This window comes from Saccoglossus kowalevskii, chromosome 3, assembly GCF_978046115.1.
Source record: "Saccoglossus kowalevskii chromosome 3, keSacKowa6.1, whole genome shotgun sequence".
Taxonomy (NCBI): domain Eukaryota; kingdom Metazoa; phylum Hemichordata; class Enteropneusta; family Harrimaniidae; genus Saccoglossus; species Saccoglossus kowalevskii.
In genome coordinates, this window is record NC_140643.1 from 32,512,408 (window position 1) to 32,532,995 (window position 20,588).

The window sequence follows — 20,588 nt, forward strand, 5'->3', positions numbered from 1 at the left end:
TATTGTTAGTACCACTCCGAAACTCAAGATAGTATAGAACCTAAAATCACCCTAATTCCAGAAATTATTTATACTGTTTTCTTAAAACTGTTCACCCCCAATTTATAATGGTCTACTCCACTAGTAGCAGTATCACGTGTTGCTATATGACCTTTCAACTCTTGCATCATGGTGATTTGACCGACCATGTGAGATTTTGAGTTTACTGATTCCTGTACTAAAACCCGTCCACATTTGATTTCAAGTAAAGATATTTGACTTACAGAGCTTAAAACATGTCGTATTGCAGAGAAGAAGGTAATTTTTTTTTTAATACTGATGAAATAATGTCAGAATGAATTGTGTTTGTGCAGTATACGTCTATGGCTTATAACCTGAATCACTGTGAAATAGTTATGAATTTATGGTATTTTTGTATTATTAAGAAACTGATTAATTAGTAATTAGAGAAAAAAAGGTAAAAAGTCGAATCTTCCTAATATTTTTAAGGTGGCACATATCTCCCCCATTTCATTTGTACATGTCCCACTTCAGGACTCTTATAGTTATTTGGGATGAAGTGTTAGGGCACAGTCCCTCTATCACCGGTCTCGAAACGCCTATTGTCTTAGGGGGGATTAGCAATAAACATCCAGTGAGTGCGTGTAGCGGTTGTTGGCGTCGCATAGTCACGTGACAGTATAGCGTCGCTTTCCATTTTGGACAACGTATGATCGAGGGCTCCGTATTTTATTCCTTGCTCTTAGCTGTAAAATTTCATATATTTAACAACTTTTTGTTATTACCGAAGCGAAATACCATTAGTTAACAGGTAAGTTATTATCCATTCTTTCATTTCGAATATTTCGTAGTTTTTTCGATCTTGAAAATTTGACCTCGATTTTCTGACCTCCATTTTGTCAAAAAGTTCATCGCTCAAAACATGTCGGTAGTTTTTCGGTTCCCTTTTCTCGCTTGATATGCTAGCAAAATCTTCAACTCGCATCGTTTTGGCGGGTGGAAGTGTATTTGCTTCGAGTGGGAGTGTTTATATCGTATTATTTTTTGTCGAATTCTTGAAAACTGTGTGATCTTGGTTATTCACATACGACCAAACATCCTGAGAATAGTCGATTGTTGCGATAATGGGTCGTGTTTTTTAAATCAGATATTCTCACGTTATGATCACTAAATTCATTATTTTATGTGCTGTTGAAGGTGCCATTCACGGTAAAAGATGTTCTGTGCTGCCAACATTTTTTTTGTGTCCCGAAAAATAGATTTTCTGTGTGTGTTTTTCGAAACTCGTGGTTCAACTCGACGCCATTTTAGATACCGAACTGTGCGTAAATACATCAACGAGAGTTTCTCGTTTCGGTTCCTTTTTTGAGAATAATACAAATCCGGTGTAGATAATAATACCCAATACTGGTTGTTATGAAGATTAACAAATGAGTTGTGGGGTTAAGGTATATTTGGGTATCTGCTGTTTCGTTATATTCGGTGAAATATCTTTGTTTACATTTTTATTTTATTTTTATATTGTCAGACGAGAACGTGCAGCTGTTGAAGCCATACAAGCTCTTAACAACCATGCCTCGTAAGAAGAACAGTTTTCGGAGGCCCAAGAGTTACTACAAGCAATTTGAAAAAAAATCCAGTGAATGTGATGACTTTTCACAATCGCATGTTACCATTGCTAATGATGCTACAATGCAACATGTAAGAATTAAATGTGGAAGTTATTATATTCCCAAAGTGCTGGAAATGCTATGTGTCTTAGTAAACAAACGGTTGATGAATTGAAAATGACTGGTGAGTTGAGTCGCACTTATTTTTATTTTATGTGAAATTGTTATTCACTGTAAAGTTTTCCAGAAATTGGTAATATGCTAGTAATTTAAAATTTATCTTACGAGTTATTTTTGTTTTGTTTTTCCCAGTGCATTCTTTTGTAGAAGTATCTAAATACCTACTAAACCATGGAGTGGATTTTATATTGAGTGAGAGGTTCCGTCAAGACCCACTACAAGCCCACTTCAGTAAGCATCGGCACAGAGGAGGAGGAGCAAATAACCACCCAACAGTTATGGCTTTTGGGTATCAAGAGAATGTCATCAGACTTCAAAAATCTTATCACATGCAGTGCATCACAGGCAATACAGGGAGACACAAGAGAAGGCCCTTACAGCATATAGTAGATGATACTCCTCCTCTTCTCTTTCCAAACAGAAGTGTTAGTATTTCTGTTTTTGAAAACAATGTAAAATAGTAAAAAAACAAGATATACTAATATATTGCTGTTTTTTGTATTTATTGTTAGATGTAAATAAGTTATAAATAAATAAATACAAATTTTAATTAATTTTGCTTTTGTGCTTTCATTGCCATTTTCTTTAAGTTGTAGGGAATGTAATCAGCAAAATATCTGAGTGCCTGCTCTTCCTCAATACTTAGTTCACTTGTGCTTGCTGCTTCAACTGTTTCAGACTGGTAGTCCATGGTGTCCCTTCGGGTTCTTGCCAACACTGCAAAGTTAAAAATGCATGTTCTGAACAGTTCATCTATATCTGTGTCACTGGGCCGAAAATCCATAAATACATTAATTATGTCATCTGTGGTTTTTCTGTCTACCCACATATTAAAAAAAGCATGCCAAACCATCTTGTGGTGTAAGGCCTTTGCAACAACAATTTGTTATACACTGCTGGGTCTGGTAAAACCTGAAACGGAAAAACTTAATTATTGCACATGGTAATTGCATTTTTTAAATTACTATATTTTTATTTTAGGATATTACAATGCTCTTCCTTCATGGATACTAGATGGCTAGTAATAATTCATATTCATAAATAATCAGGCCCACAAAAAAATTCTTTGAGCCTATCTTAAAAAAAATTATAACGTGGCTCTATGGAGATTAAACCTGTAATAAAAAAAATGTCTACCTGATCTGCTGTGTTCTTCACTGGACCTTCTTTTCACAGATTGTATATTGCCAGTTTGCTAGTGTTCAGGAACTGAAAACAATGTAATATAACCATGAAGTATACAGATTACCATAGATAGAAACTAAAACTTATAAATAAATATATTCATAATAAATCATTCATATTTTCATATTCGTCAAGACATCGTGAGGATTTTCGGTCAACAATACTCATTCACACTTTCACAAGAGGCGACAAGTTGGTAGTGATGTCGACTTCATGTTATCGTGTCTGCCCAGTTTGATTCATACACGGCGAGTCTGCCGACCCAAATAAAAAGCAATAGGCTCTTTTTCGTATAATTATTGTACTCAAATTTATTGCCTCCTCCTTGCCCAAGATATTGTCACAGGAGCGCCGTGAAACGGAAGTACATGCAATCTCAGACAACTAATAATCGTTGGAGATGCAACCAGCTGCCTGATGCAACTGTGCTAAAAATATGAAAAAAAATTCGAACAACATTTAGACCAAACATTTACTAATTCCCCTCGATCATACAGCAATAGTAACGGACATACCTTTGACGTTTGTATCATGAACATTTTTCATGTGCCCCTTGAAGCCACTTAAACTTTTGTACTGCTTGTCGCAAGTCGGGCAGACGTAGACGAAATTTCTCCGTTTAGCAGATTCGCGTACATGTACTTTCATATCGTCTGGAACATCGGCAGCATTAGAGGGGAAAAAGTCTTCCTGTCCCATCACAAAATCCCATTCGATATCTTCGTCCTCGAAGCCAACAAAATCATTTCCGTACTTCCACGACATGCTGCTCAAAAATCGACTTCCAATGTTTTGATTCTGGTTCTGAAAACTTCTGCGCAACCGCACAAATTTTTTTCGCAAAGCATGTCGGGTAAATCATTAATGGTAATGATATGCGGGTCAACTTGAAGATGACCCCTGACAAGTTGCGTCAACTGCGGATTACGTATAGGTGTCAATGGTTTATTTACCCGCTACGCGCAATAGGACAATAGGACAGCGGCCGTTTCGAGACCGGTGATAGAGGGACTGTGGTTAGGGTTAGGGTCGGTCCTTTAGAAACTCCCTACACACATACGTATAGTATTGTGGTGTAATTGGATTTTTGCTGGTGAGACACAGTTCGAGAGAATCATGGAACTATGGGGGGGGGGGTATTGAATCCCAAGTAGATAGTTTTAACCAAAGTTCCTCAACACCGAGGGACTCCATGTGTTCAATCCAGATTCGTAGTCATACCTAAATCATTTCACCCATGTGATGGTGCAATGTCAACGCCTATGTAATCGGATGACCCTGACTCAATGAATGGTCCACAGTGATTGAATACATGGCACATACTGTGTTTTTCACAATTATTGTGTTTTTTTACAATTATTGCACTATCAGCAGTAAAATTTGTTTAGTGCGATGTGTACAATAATGCGATCCATAATAGGGTATGCTCATTTATTTATTAACACACAACATCTCCCGGAGGGGATGAAAAGGGTTACATGTGGTGATGTGATCCAATTTCCAATATTTCTTCATATGCAGATCACCCATCCCTCCATAGAGCTGAAGATTAAAGATTTACTGTAATCAATATTTCTTATTGTTTAATTGTTATACAGTTAGTGGTCCATCTATACATGTTGTCAAAACAGTAGTTTGCACTTTGCAAGTATTGTTTTTCAGATATGTTCTACTTGTAGATGAGGTTTTAGTGTTTAAGTTTGAGATACGAAAGTGCAGACAACCCAAAATTGCAGTAATCAGCTTATAAACAACTGGGACTATGTGTTGTCATGGTTTTCTATAAATACAAATTATGTAGTATTGGCAACTTTCAGGTAAAGATAGAATTATATTTGTTACACAAGAAGACCATGAAGAACCAAGTACAGCTAACGTTGACTTTGAAGATGATGATGATGAGCCAGGTGAGAAAATGTGACACAAATATTTCCCCCTGTACTCTTTTCAGATTCCATATACTGTAGAATACTTTATTTTCGCTTGGAATTTATTTTCGCTATTTTCGCTGAAGGGATAAGTCCGTGAAAATAAAAACCAGCAAATTTACTTTTTTTCCTATATTTCACATTAAACTCATCAAAAATCACTGAAAATAAATTCCATACATAACGCCTAAAATGCCTTTTCAGCGAAAATTATTTCCAGTGAAAATAAAGTACTCCACAGTATATGTTTAACATATAAAGCGTTAGAGTAGTCATAACCGTCTCATGTTTAATATGGGATTCATAGCGACACAGCGCATGTAAAATGCCATGTTTATTAACACAAAATTTGAACACATCGTGCACCTTTTCATCACCATACTTTCTCGCCCAAAATTTTTCTGAATTTGTTTCTTATATTTTCCAATATTTCTGGAAGTGAACCCTAATTTTGGACTCAAAAAACACAATTTGAATCAGTTTTTACCCAAAAAATTTGCCTATTTTTGTCCCAACTTTCTTCAGAAAAAGTGTAGATGTGTAAAAAGAAAAGAAAGTGCAAACATGACTATTTTTGAATTTGTGATGTAAATAGGGAACTTGTGGTGAAAAGGTTAAGAGTAAAGAAGGTAATGTCGAGCAGATATCTGTCAGTCTGTGCGTACATGCCTGTAATTTACCAGATAGCGGTATGTCATTGGCTTTATAAACTCTGCTGCTGATGTTGTCGAGCGAAGCTTGTCATCGTCTGTCATCAGTGACAATGTTTTACTTAAGCCTGAATGCTTTGATACTTGGTGTATATGTACCTTGGGTAGGCCTCTCTTAGATTTGTTCATTTCATGATGATATCTTTAATTCTCTAATTTTGATGAATATTCTTGTCATTTTTGTTAAAAAGTGATATTTTCGAATTCTTTTAAAAAACCACAAGTCAAATTGCTTTGATATTACATATATAGGTGCTATATGTGGACCTCTCTCAGATTTGTTCATTTCGTGATGATATCTTCTATTATCTAATTTTTAGTCTCTGTTCGGACGTAGTCCGAAAACGGCGACTTATGTTTTGACCTCCGTGTGTCCATGCGTGCATGCGGACCTGTATCTTAGAAATGCCTGGACCAATCACAATCAAACTTCACACATACATGATATTATACATATGCACGTCAATTTGTTTCACAATCTGATTCAAGATGGCCGAATCATCAAAATCATTGAAATCAAGCATTTTCCGGCTGTTTACAGATGGATTTTGTTCAAAATTGGTATATACGTTAGACATTATAGGACCTTGATGTACATCTTTTTTTTTTTTCCAGATAAGATTCAAAATGGCTGACTGGCGGCCATTTTGTTTCAATGACTGTGGTTCTAGTGCCATATCTCCATCGTCCGCTTGCACGGTGTTGTTCCGTTCGGACATTCCTCCCTCTACAACACCGTGCGGTAATACCATTCATAACCGTATATGTCACGTGGTTGCACGATAGAAAGTTTACCAACCAATAGAAAGCTTTGTTACAAAGACTGCCAGAAAGCGCTTGGAGCTCTGCATTTCTGATATTTTCGGCTTCATTACTGCCGATATGTGTTGTAGTGATATCACGAGCTTTGGGGTATAACACCTACTCTTCTATAATAGTCAACAGTGGTGACAACACTATTACCACTATTATTAAGTAAAGCTTGAATAGCTTTGGTCTGAATATCAGTGAGTTGCATGATGTATGGATATTGTCGCTGTATCACCTCAACATCCAAGCCAACACAGCTTTAGCTGTGCTCAGCGACACTTATTCTCGGGTCAGGCATTTTCACCGCCTGGCAACCATCATGGTGAAACAAAGGCCAATAAATTTTCCAGAAAACGGTATTTTGGGATGGTTGTTGTCACCCCCTACATATGCAACATATTTAAATTTGATTGGAGTTCTTCAAAGTTAAGTTTGTGCTGTTTTCTCGATTTTAGCTATTTTCATCGGCTTTTTGATCAGTGCACAGCAGCTCGCGCAGAGTCCATAGAAATACATGGTAGAGTGCTACGCATCTTAAATAGCAACGTGGAGCGTTTAGTGACTTAGCTCCGCCTCGAAGATTTTGATAGCTTGGCCAAGCGCGTTGAAGAAAGAAGTTATATGATTGGCTGTTGTTAAACTGATTCTAAACTGAGAGGGCATTGTCACATACACATAATCCTAATGAAATACTTCAAGGTGATAGTCGAGTGCTTCGCCGGAACATTCACCTTGAAAATTCAAGATGCATATCTCTGACTTGCTTTGACTGATTATGTTCAAATTTTTAATATTCATTATAGATCATGTCATAGATATACAGATATATTGATTTGACGATTCTATTAAAAATAGCTGAATGGTGGCCATTTTTGTGCTAAAAAATCATCATATATCAAGCGTTTCTGGCATTTATGGATGGATTTCGTTCAAAATTATAACATACATTAGACATTACAGGTTCCTGATGCACGTCATTTTATTTTTTCAGATTGGATTCAAAATGGCTGACTGGCGGCCATTTTGTTTTAATGATTGGGCTTCTAGAACCATATCTCTTAAATGCTTTGACTGATTATATTCAAAAATTATATATTCGTTATACATCATGTTATATATATACATGTATTCAAAATGGCTGATTTTGAATGCTGTTCCAGAGCAATATCTCTCAATATGGACAAGTACTTGTTTGACGATCAGATAGAAATGTCAATCATTTTAATGTTAAAAAATCATATTGCTGACATGGTTATATTCCAGCTACATGTATATTACTATAAACAAAACTATATATCTTAAATTTGATAACTAACGGGGAATGTGCCATTGATGGCTTATGATGAATATTTTTGTCCTTTTTTGGTAAAAAGTGATATTTTCGAATTTTTGTTGTAAACAGCAAGTCTCATTGCATTGATACTATACATATTGTTCATTTTCTAATGATATCTTCAGTTCTTTAATTGAAATGTGCATTGCTAACAGCGTAGCTATCTCAGCAGACAGGCTGCTTGTTGAAATTAACCCTCTTTTAGCCAATATATATTTTGTGTTATCCTGCCGACACCATAAAAACCTTGTGAAAATAGAGGGCATTTTTGCCTGATACCTTAAAATACCATTGCCATTTTTGCACATTGTCTCTTTTGGTTTTACATCTCCCGAACTTTAGATTATGGAATATTCTTACAACTTCTTGTATGCATTATATCTATTATGATATCCTTTATGTATTATACTACTTTTATGAAATACACGAAAGGTATTTTTCTAGTCATCACTAAAAAATCACACATGGCTTTTTATGGATTGGGCCATATTGCTGTTGGTATGGATTTATGGTTTATTATGGTATTGGCTATTATGGACATTATGGTTTTTTTATGGTAAAATTTGTTACACTTGGATTGAATATGGTAATTTATGGCATTTTATTACCTTGCCCGTACCATCAAAGATGGAAGGGAAAGGTATATTAAGGGAAAAATTTTGTCCGGCGTTGTCGTCGTCGTCGTTAATAATTGTTATTGTGTGCATAATAACTTTACTAATTCTATTCCAAACTTTATCAAACTTGGTCACCTTATTCATCAGTATAAAGTCTTCCCTGAGTTTGAACAACAGATGTCCTGTATGAAAACATCATGCACAAATTGAGAAAATCTGATAAAATATTTTGACTGTTTCTACTTGACTGATCACTGGTGATACACATCAAAGGTCACTGATCTGAGTGGAAATATGCATTGTTGTATGTGTTCAATGAAGCAAATGATTTATCTTGTAATAATATCCTTGGTAATGTATCTCAGAATCCCATACTGGGTTTCAAAACCAACTCATGGAGAGATTGCACAGTCTGATACACATTTGCAAACCTACCAATAAAATCTTTACAGAAAACAAGATGTCAGAAAATCACACAATGAGGCAGTTCATATTTGTCTCAGTGAATCATTAATTTTTGACAGACACCTGTACAAAATACTTGGACTAAAGCCAGCTAAATTTTTAGCTCCGCTGTCAACTTTGTCGAGCGGAGCTTATCATATGAGTGATTGTCCGGTGTCCGTCGTCCGTGTCAATGTTTTAAATTTTCGACTTCTTCTTGAAAACTACAAGTCTGAATGCTTTGATACTTGGTGTATATGTACCTTGGGTAGATCTCTCTCAGATTTGTTCATTTCATGATCATATCTTCAATTCTCTAATTTTGGTGAATATTTTTGTCATTTTTGGTAAAAAGTGATATTTTCAACTTCTTGTTAGAAACCGCAAGTCCAATTGCTTTGATATTACGTATATAGGTACTACATGTGGACCACTCTCAAATTTGTTCATTTCATAATGATATCTTTAATTTTCTAATTTTGGTGAATATTATTGTCATTTTTGTTAAAAAGTGATATTTTCGAATTCTTTTGAAAAACCACAAGTCCAATTGCTTTGATATTACATATATAGGTACTACATGTGGACCTCTCTCAGATTTGTTAATTTTGTAATGATATCTTTAATTCTCTAAATTTGGTGAATATTTTTGTCATTTTTGGTAAAAAGTGATACTTTCGACTGCTTGTTAAAAACCACAAGTTCAATTGCTTTGATATTACATATATAGGTACTACATGTGGACCACTCTCAAATTTGTTCATTTCATAATGATATCTTTAATTTTCTAATTTTGGTGAATATTTTTGTCATTTTTGGTAAAAAGTGATATTTTCAACTTCTTGTTAGAAACTGCAAGTCCAATTGCTTTGATATTACATATATAGTTACTACATATGGACCACTCTCAAATTTGTTCATTTCATATCTTCAATTCTCTAATTTTGATGAATATTTTTGTCGTTTTTGGTAAAAAGTGATGTTTTCTTCTTGTTAAAAACCACAATCATTTATGGTCAAAAATGATATTTTTGAATTCTTGTTGAAAACAGCAAGTCCCATTGCATTGATACTATGCATATTGTTCATTTTCTAATGATATCTTCTGTTCTTTAATCGAAATGTGCATTGCTAACAGCGGAGCTATCTCAGCCAAGAGGCTGCTTGTTCTGTTATCTTGCATGTTTTATGAATCTATTCACATCTAAATGCAGCACTTTTTTTTTGCAATGAGACATTTGTTTTTATTCTAAAATATCTGAATTACTTTGAATAAAGCTGGAAATTATGTTTCTTAAAATAAGGCACCAATGTTTTTGTAAGATATTTACATCTTTTAAGAACATTCGTTAGACTGATTCCCCACTGTTGGTTCAACCCCAAAACTTGTTTGTATTCAAAATTAATTATGACAATGCATATTTATATTGAAACAAACTATGATAAAGGGAATTATATTATATAACAAAGGGCAAGGTCACCAGAGTTCAACTATGTTATGATACTTGATTGTGAAATGGTATATTATGGCTTCAGATTAAAAATGTTATGGTAATATATGGTGTCAGAGTTCACTAAACCATGTGTTACTATACCATCAAGATTTCATTAAAATTTGATACACAGGTGCAAATCTGTTTGGACTAATGACATATTTTTGCTTCTATCTGTCCAGACGTTTTTGTTTATCATATTTATACTTAGTTTTTCTTTAGCCAAAATATATCAGTGGTCAAACTGTAGAAATGTTCATTTCTTTTGATAAACAAATTCTTCTAGTGCCGCTAGTCTATAAACAAATGAAGATCATTAACATTTTCAAAATGACAGCTGTTTTAGCCCATACATGTAAAAAGGTTACTACACGGGCAGTACATGTAAATGCTAAATCTGTTGACATCATTTTGAGTTTCAAAATAATTCAGAGTTTAACAGAATTTGATCGTCGCATTTAGGTAATTATATTTTCTCAAATAAAAACCTGAAGCCATATTTTACCATAACATGGTATTTTATGGTCCAATGATTTCCTTTCCCAAGCCATAAAAACCCATATTGTCTGGCAGAATACTTATTCCTTCTGAAACCATAAAGTACCATATTTTGTGGTCCTGAGGTTATGATAAAATAAACGTGTATTCCCCAAACCATATTTTACCATAACATGGTATTTTATGGACCAATGATTTCCTTTCCCAAGCCATAAAAACCCATATTATTAAATAACTCCAAAAAGAGCTGAAAATGAGCCAAATGGAACAAAAACTACACAAACAAGTCACAAACGAATCAAAACTAACCACAAAATGGAACTCGGCCATTTTGAAAGAATACTTTGAACTGGCCGTTGGGGGGGGGGGGGGGGGCTGTTCTCATCTCCCTAATTAAGCAATGTCCCAACAACGCAGAAGTAAATAGTTCGGATTCGGAATAAATATATGTACGTATGCAAATAAATAAAAAATAAAATGATAAAGACACTAATACACAATTATAATACATCAGAAAATACATTGGTTGTTTCAAGTCATGATGAAGAAAATCATCGAGATATTTAAGCAAGCTCTCATCGATCGATTTGATAAACTCAAATTAGTATTTAAAAAAATAACGAAAAATTTTAGAATAACATAATGTTAGTGACTATTTTTTAAGAAAATTCAAAATTGTGTACCCCCATTTATAGCTTTATAGAAATAACCCTTTTTATTTTAGAATACTTAGTCATAAAGGATAACCATGTATATCACAGTACCCTAGTACATGTATATGGGCAAAAACTGCCAGTGATAGATCGAAGATTTCAATCCGCAAGATGTAAAAGCAGTTTGAGTTTATGATGACATTTTTGGGAGTCGCATACCATAACCGTTCCTACATAGTACAGCTCAACTCAGATGTTACTGTATACAGTGATTACATTCTTCATTCCAGTGCCACATATCAATTTTTTGATGATTTACAGAGCGTTACACAATGCCCCTTACCTGTTGTATAACATGGAACATCACGTTCCAACGACCCTTAGGACTAACACATCCACCAAAAAAGAAAAAATAGTAGTTCTAATTTATCAATATTACACAAGCGTAAAATAGTGTAAAAAGTGTGTAACATAACAGTTAATAAAAATAACCTTAACATAATGAAAATGACACCACCGCAGTACTGGAGTGACATCTGTTTATTACATGAGTATATTACAGTCAACCTCGTGGTTACAAACTGTGATGCAAACTATTTATCTTGACCAGAAGCATGGGAAATTTACTTCCCTTACAGTGTACACAAAATGTACTTACCAGTACAGGTTTTTTTCTAAACCGGGGAACAGAGGCGCAGCACTGGTGCCCTCTTATCGAATTACTGATTGAACTTTAAAGTCATAAATATATTTTTTGAGCCGCACACTTCCTTGCTGCTGTACAACATGAAATCTTTCTCAAATATATTTTTCTTAGTGAATCTTCCCAGCAACACCAACTGAACACCAAATATCGGATTGCGTTTTTTTTTTTTTTTTTTTTTTTTTTTTTTAATAGGCCCAAATATTAAAAGCTCACCATTTTAAGCAGTAAAAAAGTGTTTCCTCTAAAAATTAACGATCCCGGAGCGTTGTTTGATCCCCAGGGTCCCCGGGGGATAAGTGGCAACTTTGAACCTCGGGTTGATCTGTATTTGAATACAAAAGACTGAAAGAAACACTTTGATTTTTGTGTTTAATATCTAGCACAGGTTTGTACCAGATATGATATTCTTAGACACAGGTTTGCACCAGATATGATATTTTCAGACACAAGTTTGCACCAAATATGATATTTTTAGACACAGGTTTGCACCAGATATGATATTCATAGACACAGGTTTGCACCAGATATGATATTCTTAGACACAGGTATGCACCAGATATATTTTCAGACACAGGTTTGCACTAGATATGATATTTTTAGACACAGGTTTGCACCAGGTATGATATTCTTAGACACAGGTTTGCACCAGGTATGATATTCTTAGACAAAGGTTTGCACCAGGTATGATATTCCTAGACAAAGGTTTGCACCAGATATGATATTTTCAGACACTGGTTTGCACCAGATATGATATTCTTAGACACAGGTTTGCACCAGATATGATATTCTTAGACACAGGTTTGCACCAGATATGATATTCTGAGACACAGGTTTGCACCAGATATGATATTTTTAGACACAGGTTTGCACCAGATATAATATTCTAAGGCACAGGTTTGCATCAGATATATTTTCAGACACAGGTTTGCACCATACATGATATTTTTAGACACAGGTTTGCACCAGATATGATATTCTTAGACACAGGTTTGTACCAGATATGATATTATTAGACACTGGTTTGCACCAGATATGATATTTTCAGACACAGGTTTGCACCGGATATGATATTTTTAGACACAGGTTTGCACCAGATATGATATTCATAGACACAGGTTTGCACCAGATATGATATTTTCAGACACAGGTTTGCACCAGCTATGATATTTTTAGACACAGGTTTGTACCAGATATTATATTCTTAGACACAGGTTTGTACCAGATATGATATTTTTAGACACAGGTTTGTACCAGATATGATATTTTTAGACACTGGTTTGCACCAGATATGATATTTTTAGACACAGGTTTGCACCAGATATGATATTTTTAGACACAGGTTTGCACCAGATATGATATTGTTAGACACAGGTTTGCACCAGATATATTCTTAGACACAGGTTTGTACCATATATGATATTCTTAGACACAGGTTTGTGCCAGATATGATATTTTTAGACACAGGTTTGCACCAGATATGATATTTTCAGACACAGGTTTGCACCATATATGATATTTTTAGACACAGGTTTGCACCAGATATGATATTTTTAGACACAGGTTTGCACCAGATATGATATTTTTAGACACAGGTTTGCACCAGATATGATATTCTTAGACACAGGTTTGTACCAGATATGATATTCTTAGACACAGGTTTGTACCAGATATGATATTCTTAGACACAGGTTTGTACCAGATATGATATTTTTAGACACAGGTTTGCACCAGATATGATATTTTTAGAAACAGGTTTGCACCAGATATGATATTTTCAGACACAGGTTTGTACCAGATATGATATTTTCAGACAAAGGTTTGCACCAGATATGATATTTTTAGACACAGGTTTGCACCAGATATATTTTCAGACACAGGTTTGCACCAGATATGATATTTTCAGACACAGGTTTGTACCAGATATGATATTTTCAGACAAAGGTTTGCACCAGATATGATATTTTTAGACACAGGTTTGCACCAGATATGATATTTTCAGACACAGGTTTGCACCAGATATGATATTCTTAGACACAGGTTTGTACCAGAAATGATATTTTTAGACACAGGTTTGCACCAGATATGATATTTTTAGACACAGGTTTGCACCAGATATGATATTTTCAGACACAGATTTGTACCAGATATGATATTTTCAGACACAGGTTTGCACCAGATGATATTTTTAGACACGGGTTTGCACCAGATATGATATTTTAAGACACAGGTTTGCACCAGATATAATATTTTCAGACACAGGTTTGCACCAGATATGATATTTTCAGACAAAGGTTTGCACCAGATATGATATTTTCAGACACAGGTTTGTACCAGATATGATATTTTCAGACAAAGGTTTGCACCAGATATATTTTCAGACACAGGTTTGCACCAGATATGATATTTTCAGACACAGGTTTGTACCAGATATGATATTTTCAGACAAAGGTTTGCACCAGATATGATATTTTTAGACACAGGTTTGCACCAGATATGATATTTTCAGACACAGGTTTGCACCAGATATGATATTTTCAGACACAGGTTTGCACCAGATATGATATTCTTAGACACAGGTTTGTACCAGAAATGATATTTTTAGACACAGGTTTGCACCAGATATGATATTTTTAGACACAGGTTTGCACCAGATATGATATTTTCAGACACAGGTTTGTACCAGAAATGATATTTTCAGACACAGGTTTGCACCAGATGATATTTTTAGACACAGGTTTGCACCAGATATGATATTTTCAGACACAGGTTTGCACCACATATGATATTCTTAGACACAGGTTTGTACCAGATATGATATTTTTAGACACAGGTTTGCACCAGATATATTTTTAGACACAGGTTTGCACTAGATATGATATTCTTAAACAAAGGTTTGTACCACATATGATATTCTTAGACACTGGTTTGCACCAGGTATGATATTCTTAGACACAGGTTTGCACTAGATATGATATTCTTAAACAAAGGTTTGCACCAGGTATGATATTCTTAGACGCAGGTTTGCACCAGGTATGATATTCTTAGACGCAGGTTTGCACCAGGTATGATATTTTTAGACACTGGTTTGCACTAGATATGATATTTTTAGACACTGGTTTGCACCAGATATAATATTTTCAGACACAGGTTTGTACCAGATGATATTTTTAGACACAGGTTTGCACCAGATATGATATTCTTAAACAAAGGTTTGCACCAGGTATGATATTCTTAGACGCAGGTTTGCACCAGGTATGATATTCTTAGACACAGGTTTGCACCAGATATGATATTCTTAGACACAAGTTTGCACCAGGTATGATATTCTTAGACACAGGTTTGCACCAGGTATGATCTTCTTAGACACAGGTTTGCACCAGATATGATATTTTTAGACACAGGTTTGCACCAGGTATGATATTCTTAGACACAGGTTTGCACCAGGTATGATCTTCTTAGACACAGGTTTGCACTAGGTATTTTTAGTAAAAAATGATATTTTCGACTTCTTGTTAAAAACCATAAGTCTGATTGCTTTGCTATTATATATATATATATATATATATATATATATATATATATATGTATATATATATGTATATATATATATGTACTATATGTGGACCTCTCTCAGATTTGTTCATATTGTGATAAAATCTTTAATTTTCTGATTGCATTGATACTATACTATACTATACATATTATTCATTTTCTAATGATATCTTCAGTTCTTTAATTGAAATCTCAGCCGAGAGGCTGCTTGTTTATATTGCAATTTCTTTCAATTTCAATTTTTGTATTGTAGCACGTTAGTAATATATATTATATAATTATATATATACATTGTATTTCAATGCTGAGAATACATATGTTTCAAACTATAATTCCTTATCTATATTTGAAAATTGTTCTGGGGATTATTAATTTCAATGAACAATATTCAATTATCCTTCTACAACACCAATAAGATCATACTTTCAGTATGTCTCTGAGCAGTATGACAAGAATGTGTAATGCAAAGACAAAATGGTCAAATATTTGGGGTCAAAGTAAGAAACTAGGGGGAGAGCAATTTCAGAGCTCCTGCCAGAGCAACTGCACAAATCATAAGGACATATTAACAGCTCCTAAACGATGGTATTCCCAGCTCATGAAACAATAAATATCAATTCTCATCTCTGATGATGAGACCAGCTACTGCGATAAAGGATTACTCACTACAAAAGTCACTCACCAAGAAAGCCACTCATCACAAAGCTACTTAACTAGTCCTTCAAAAAAAAAAAAAAACGTTTCACAGAAAAAATGTGTTCTACTTGCTGAAGCCCATACTTATGTAATCATTTTATTGCAAGAATAACATGTCTAGCTAGAAACAAAAACGGATATTTTGTAGCCTTTTTAGTTTTTAAGTTACCGTAAAATAATTCATTTCAGCTGAAATTAATTTTTACTGACACAACATTTTGGCTGTTTTTTTTTTTCAAAGTTTATTTTCTTAGACTTTTCCCGAAGTTGAATGTGAGATTTAGGTAAAAAAGGTATTGTCACTGATTTTTAATTTTACTGATTCAATAACGAAAATAAATTCCAAATGAATATAAAGTAATTTATAGTACACAGAAAAACATGTCAGATCAACAGGTGCTTGTCAATAAACAAACCTTGACATGCCAGTCTCATAGTTTATGTAATTGAAGTGCGCCCTCATACCACATTCCTTAAAAAAAATATGGAGAAGAAAGTTCAATGGTTAACTGATCATTTTTTTCATCTACTGTGAGATCCCTCATTATTTGTGGATTTGAATGTAAAAACTGGTCAAAATTCAAAAATAGCATGGAAAATTACTTATTATTTGTGAATTTTATCATAGTTTATATAAGAAAGCATAAAATGAATGTTTATCGAAAAAAAAATGGTATTCTGGTGATACATGTATGGGCTTTGGCTGCATGCTAGTTCCAGGGCTCATTTTATTTCATAATACAGGATTGTTAACCGCAATCAAACTGTTCAAACCTGCAAAGTGTTCAGTTTAGAACAAATGTATAGAAAATTCATTCATACCCACTGTAATCACTCAAAACTAATTCTATTTTGGCAAAATAACCACAAAGTTGTTTGTCAACATGTTTTTCTTATTTAATTTTTTCATTGACCTCAGATTGACCAAGTTTTGCTGACGTGCGTGTTTCCTTTATTGGTCAGTCACCTGAGGTTGACTGAATGAATGAACTTTGAATGACTTATTCTACCAAAAGATTTATTGAAAAGTAATAGATAATAGAACAAGTAACCTGTAGAGTGCTGTGTGGGTAATATTTTTATATTGATTTTTGTTGCATTTGCAGCAAATAGTTACCAAACAATGAGAAATATATAGAATTGGATATACCTCTCAGCTGGCTTCACATGCATTGTTCAAGCCTGCCTAACCGGTGCTTACACCAGGATTTAGTTATAGCACCTAGACGGTCTGTGGTTACAGCTTCATGTTCCGAGTAATCACAAGAAATTGACATTACAATAGAAAATAAAAGACTGGCACTCCTATGCAATTAATAGCAAGTGAAATTCCTGGAATTGAAACATAGATTTTGAAGTCACTCATGTAGACATTGAATAACTTCAAGTTGGCATAAAGACGAGGTAGTTTATTTAATCAGTGCTGAACTAGAGGCTGAAATTATAATTAAGTTCATTGTCATATAATTTGTTTTTTTCAATTTCTCCTGAAGTCAAATAGAATACACTTGTGAAAGGATGTTTTGGGGGTGTAGTTTACATTGTGTATCGAGTGGTAGGGTTGGAAGTCACATAGAATTTCACTTAATTTATTTTCGATGAAAAGTTTTCAAGCATTACATGTGAATCCAATTTTCACTGTGCTGTGTCAAGTCTCAATAGAGTATGAGGGAAATTTATTTTAGCGGAAAATGTTTACAGTGAAAATTAAGTATTCCACATTGTTACATATATACTGCAGTTTAGTTTGATTCATCCCTGAAATCAAAATCGGTATTTCCACACCCCATATGCAAATGAGGTCTGAGAACAAATAAAGTAGTCCGTTCAGGAGTAGTGTTTTTTCGAAACAGAAATAAACAATATTTAGAAGTACAATATTTTACCCTTGGGTACATGAATATACTTGCCAAGTGAAATGAAATTTGAACAACAGTAACGGTACTTCTAAGCAGTCACCTAGCAATGAAATAAAATGACTTCTAATGACTGAATGTTTTTTTTGCCCGGTTTTAGTTATAAACCGACGTTAGCTCCGACGTTCATGTCCTACCATGGCAACAGCCAAAAACATATTGCTTGTTGTTTTTTTTGAGCAGAGCGGATCGCCAACCTACTGGCTTGTTTTCATTGGCAAAATCATTCAGCAACATTTTTGGCATATTAGGTGTACATCACATGGAATACTACGATTGAGAGAACTTGATGTATGTTGAGTTTTATAAACCCTGAAGGGCTCTTGGAAGATTCACCCGCAGTAAAATTAGCGATTGCCATGGAGGCGCAACCATCAACATCAAAATACCAGGAGGTTTCTGCTGGCGACGTTGCAACGTTACCCAGATCCAAATAAAGATTACCAATGCCAAATGAGCAACATTTTAACCCGTAATCAAGATTCATTCAATCCACGGCTAACAAGCAACATCACAAGTGAAGTTGTAGCGTACAGCTCAGCGAAGGCCGCTGACGACATAAGTTAGTGGAGTACTGCAGTAACACGGCATGTTTGCCTTAACCATTGTATTCAAATGAATCACGTGGTGTGCCGTTCTCCTTCAAACCCGGGATTCGATCAATAGGGAAGTTTCAGTAAAAAAAACATCGCAAATCATGTAAATTCAACATTTTCAAACTAGTATACTAAAACAGAAATGCTCAGCGATGCAAAAGAAGGATATATATTACTTTCCAGTATACACATCTCTGTTGATACTACCCCTCACATATTCTACTTCCAATTATTCCCGCGTAAAATGGACGAGCCTCTTTTCATGTTGACATTCAGAGTAAAATCGCGTGACAGGCTGTTAAAATTGGCTGTTGCATACTCTTTCGTCGATCTGGAAAATGTGTTTCATTAGCTCTCATTCAAGCAACATTGCAGATTTCCCAGTGGGAGTGAAACTATTCGACTCTGCCACTAAAAAATAGGGGTGTTTTGAGCAAAAAACGAATAACCCTGGAGTGCACACAACACACTGAATTTCGGAACAAATCTTGCATTATTTACAGCAGCAGAATACCACAAAAATATCAGACGAAACATGAAAACACTATATATTGTATTTCGGCCTGCACCCTCTTTTGCAATTCCAGGAATTTCCCCCATATGTGCATCCATTTTCTACCTTGGTATCACCCACCCCTAAAATCAAACTCTTAATACGGCGCTGAAGCGTTTGGTAATAATATCAATAACATGGATAGTACTAAAAAAAAATATTATAAATTATCTGGCTTTTTTTCATGTCTGTAGTCTAGGATAGAATATAGTTCATTGGCTTCATGTACTTGAGAGTTTGTTTTATAATTATTCTATCATTTCTATTAATAGGACTTATTCTTCCGAATGGAGAAATTAACTGGAGCTGTCCCTGTCTTGGTGGTATGGCTACAGGCCCATGTGGACAAGAATTCAAGGAAGCATTTTCATGTTTTCACTATAGTAATGCTGAAGTGAAAGGTTCCAATTGCCTAGAGGAGTTTCGGTCAATGCAAAATTGTATGAGGGAGTATCCTGAACTTTACCCTGATAAAGATGATGAAGAAGATGATGGGGTTGAAGAGAAAGATACTGTTGATATACCGAATGCTCAAGGAGGCACTGAAGAGCAAACCTCAAATACAAGAGACACAAGGAGCTAACATATATATTTAATATTTTTATTATGATTTTATGATATCATGTAATGGATAGTTATATATGTTATTTTTGTATTAGTTGGACTTGTAATCCCTTCGTTATGATAACTAATTTGAATTATTTAGAATTTCAATTGTTTTTGAAGCTGTTAATCCCTCATTTGGTTTTTAGTTACATAAAATAGGAAATGAATGACCAGTTTAGATCATCTCATGAAATGGATTATTTTTATCACTTGCATATGAGCAGCTTCTCTCGAGGTAAATCATTTTCCAAGTTGAATAAAATATTTAAGGATGTCAGATACAGTATACGTTGAAACTTCTCATTTCTTTTTCTACAATGGGAAATTATTATAATATATCAGCAATAATAACAAAAATAGAGGTCACCAACCGTTCGTCATGTACATGTATGCGTGCAGACCTGTATTTTAAATATGCCTGGACCGATTAAATTGAAACTCAATACATAATATTACACATATGCACATCATTTTGTTTCACGATCCAATTCAAGATGGCTGA

The 20,588-nt window shown here is 34.5% G+C and overlaps 2 protein-coding genes and 1 long non-coding RNA gene across 4 annotated transcripts; 2 read left to right on the top strand and 1 right to left on the bottom strand.

The window, feature by feature from the left end:
* Positions 1 to 168: 168 nt before the first annotated feature.
* Positions 169 to 20,537, top strand: LOC100367824 (mitochondrial intermembrane space import and assembly protein 40). Its single transcript, NM_001184925.1, has 3 exons — positions 169 to 297; positions 4,793 to 4,882; positions 19,753 to 20,537. Exons 1-3 carry the CDS (start codon positions 276 to 278, stop codon positions 20,061 to 20,063), a joined length of 423 nt encoding a protein of 140 aa, NP_001171854.1. The 5' UTR covers positions 169 to 275; the 3' UTR covers positions 20,064 to 20,537.
* On the top strand, positions 676 to 2,272 carry LOC146747833 (uncharacterized). The gene is made up of 3 exons (XM_085497063.1): positions 676 to 811; positions 1,529 to 1,794; positions 1,923 to 2,272. The coding sequence occupies exons 2-3, from the start codon at positions 1,713 to 1,715 to the stop codon at positions 2,249 to 2,251; spliced, it is 411 nt and encodes a 136-aa protein (XP_085353189.1). The 5' UTR covers positions 676 to 811; positions 1,529 to 1,712; the 3' UTR covers positions 2,252 to 2,272.
* LOC146747834 (uncharacterized) lies at positions 2,277 to 3,823 on the bottom strand. 2 transcript variants are annotated; one of them, XR_014928984.1, is made up of 3 exons: positions 3,491 to 3,823; positions 2,928 to 2,999; positions 2,277 to 2,702 (listed from the first exon to the last, which is right to left on the bottom strand). It is a non-coding gene; the product is annotated as an uncharacterized LOC146747834 (long non-coding RNA). The 2 variants fall into 2 exon arrangements; XR_014928983.1 differs by having other exon boundaries at positions 2,277 to 2,507; positions 3,491 to 3,820.
* Positions 20,538 to 20,588: the final 51 nt, after the last annotated feature.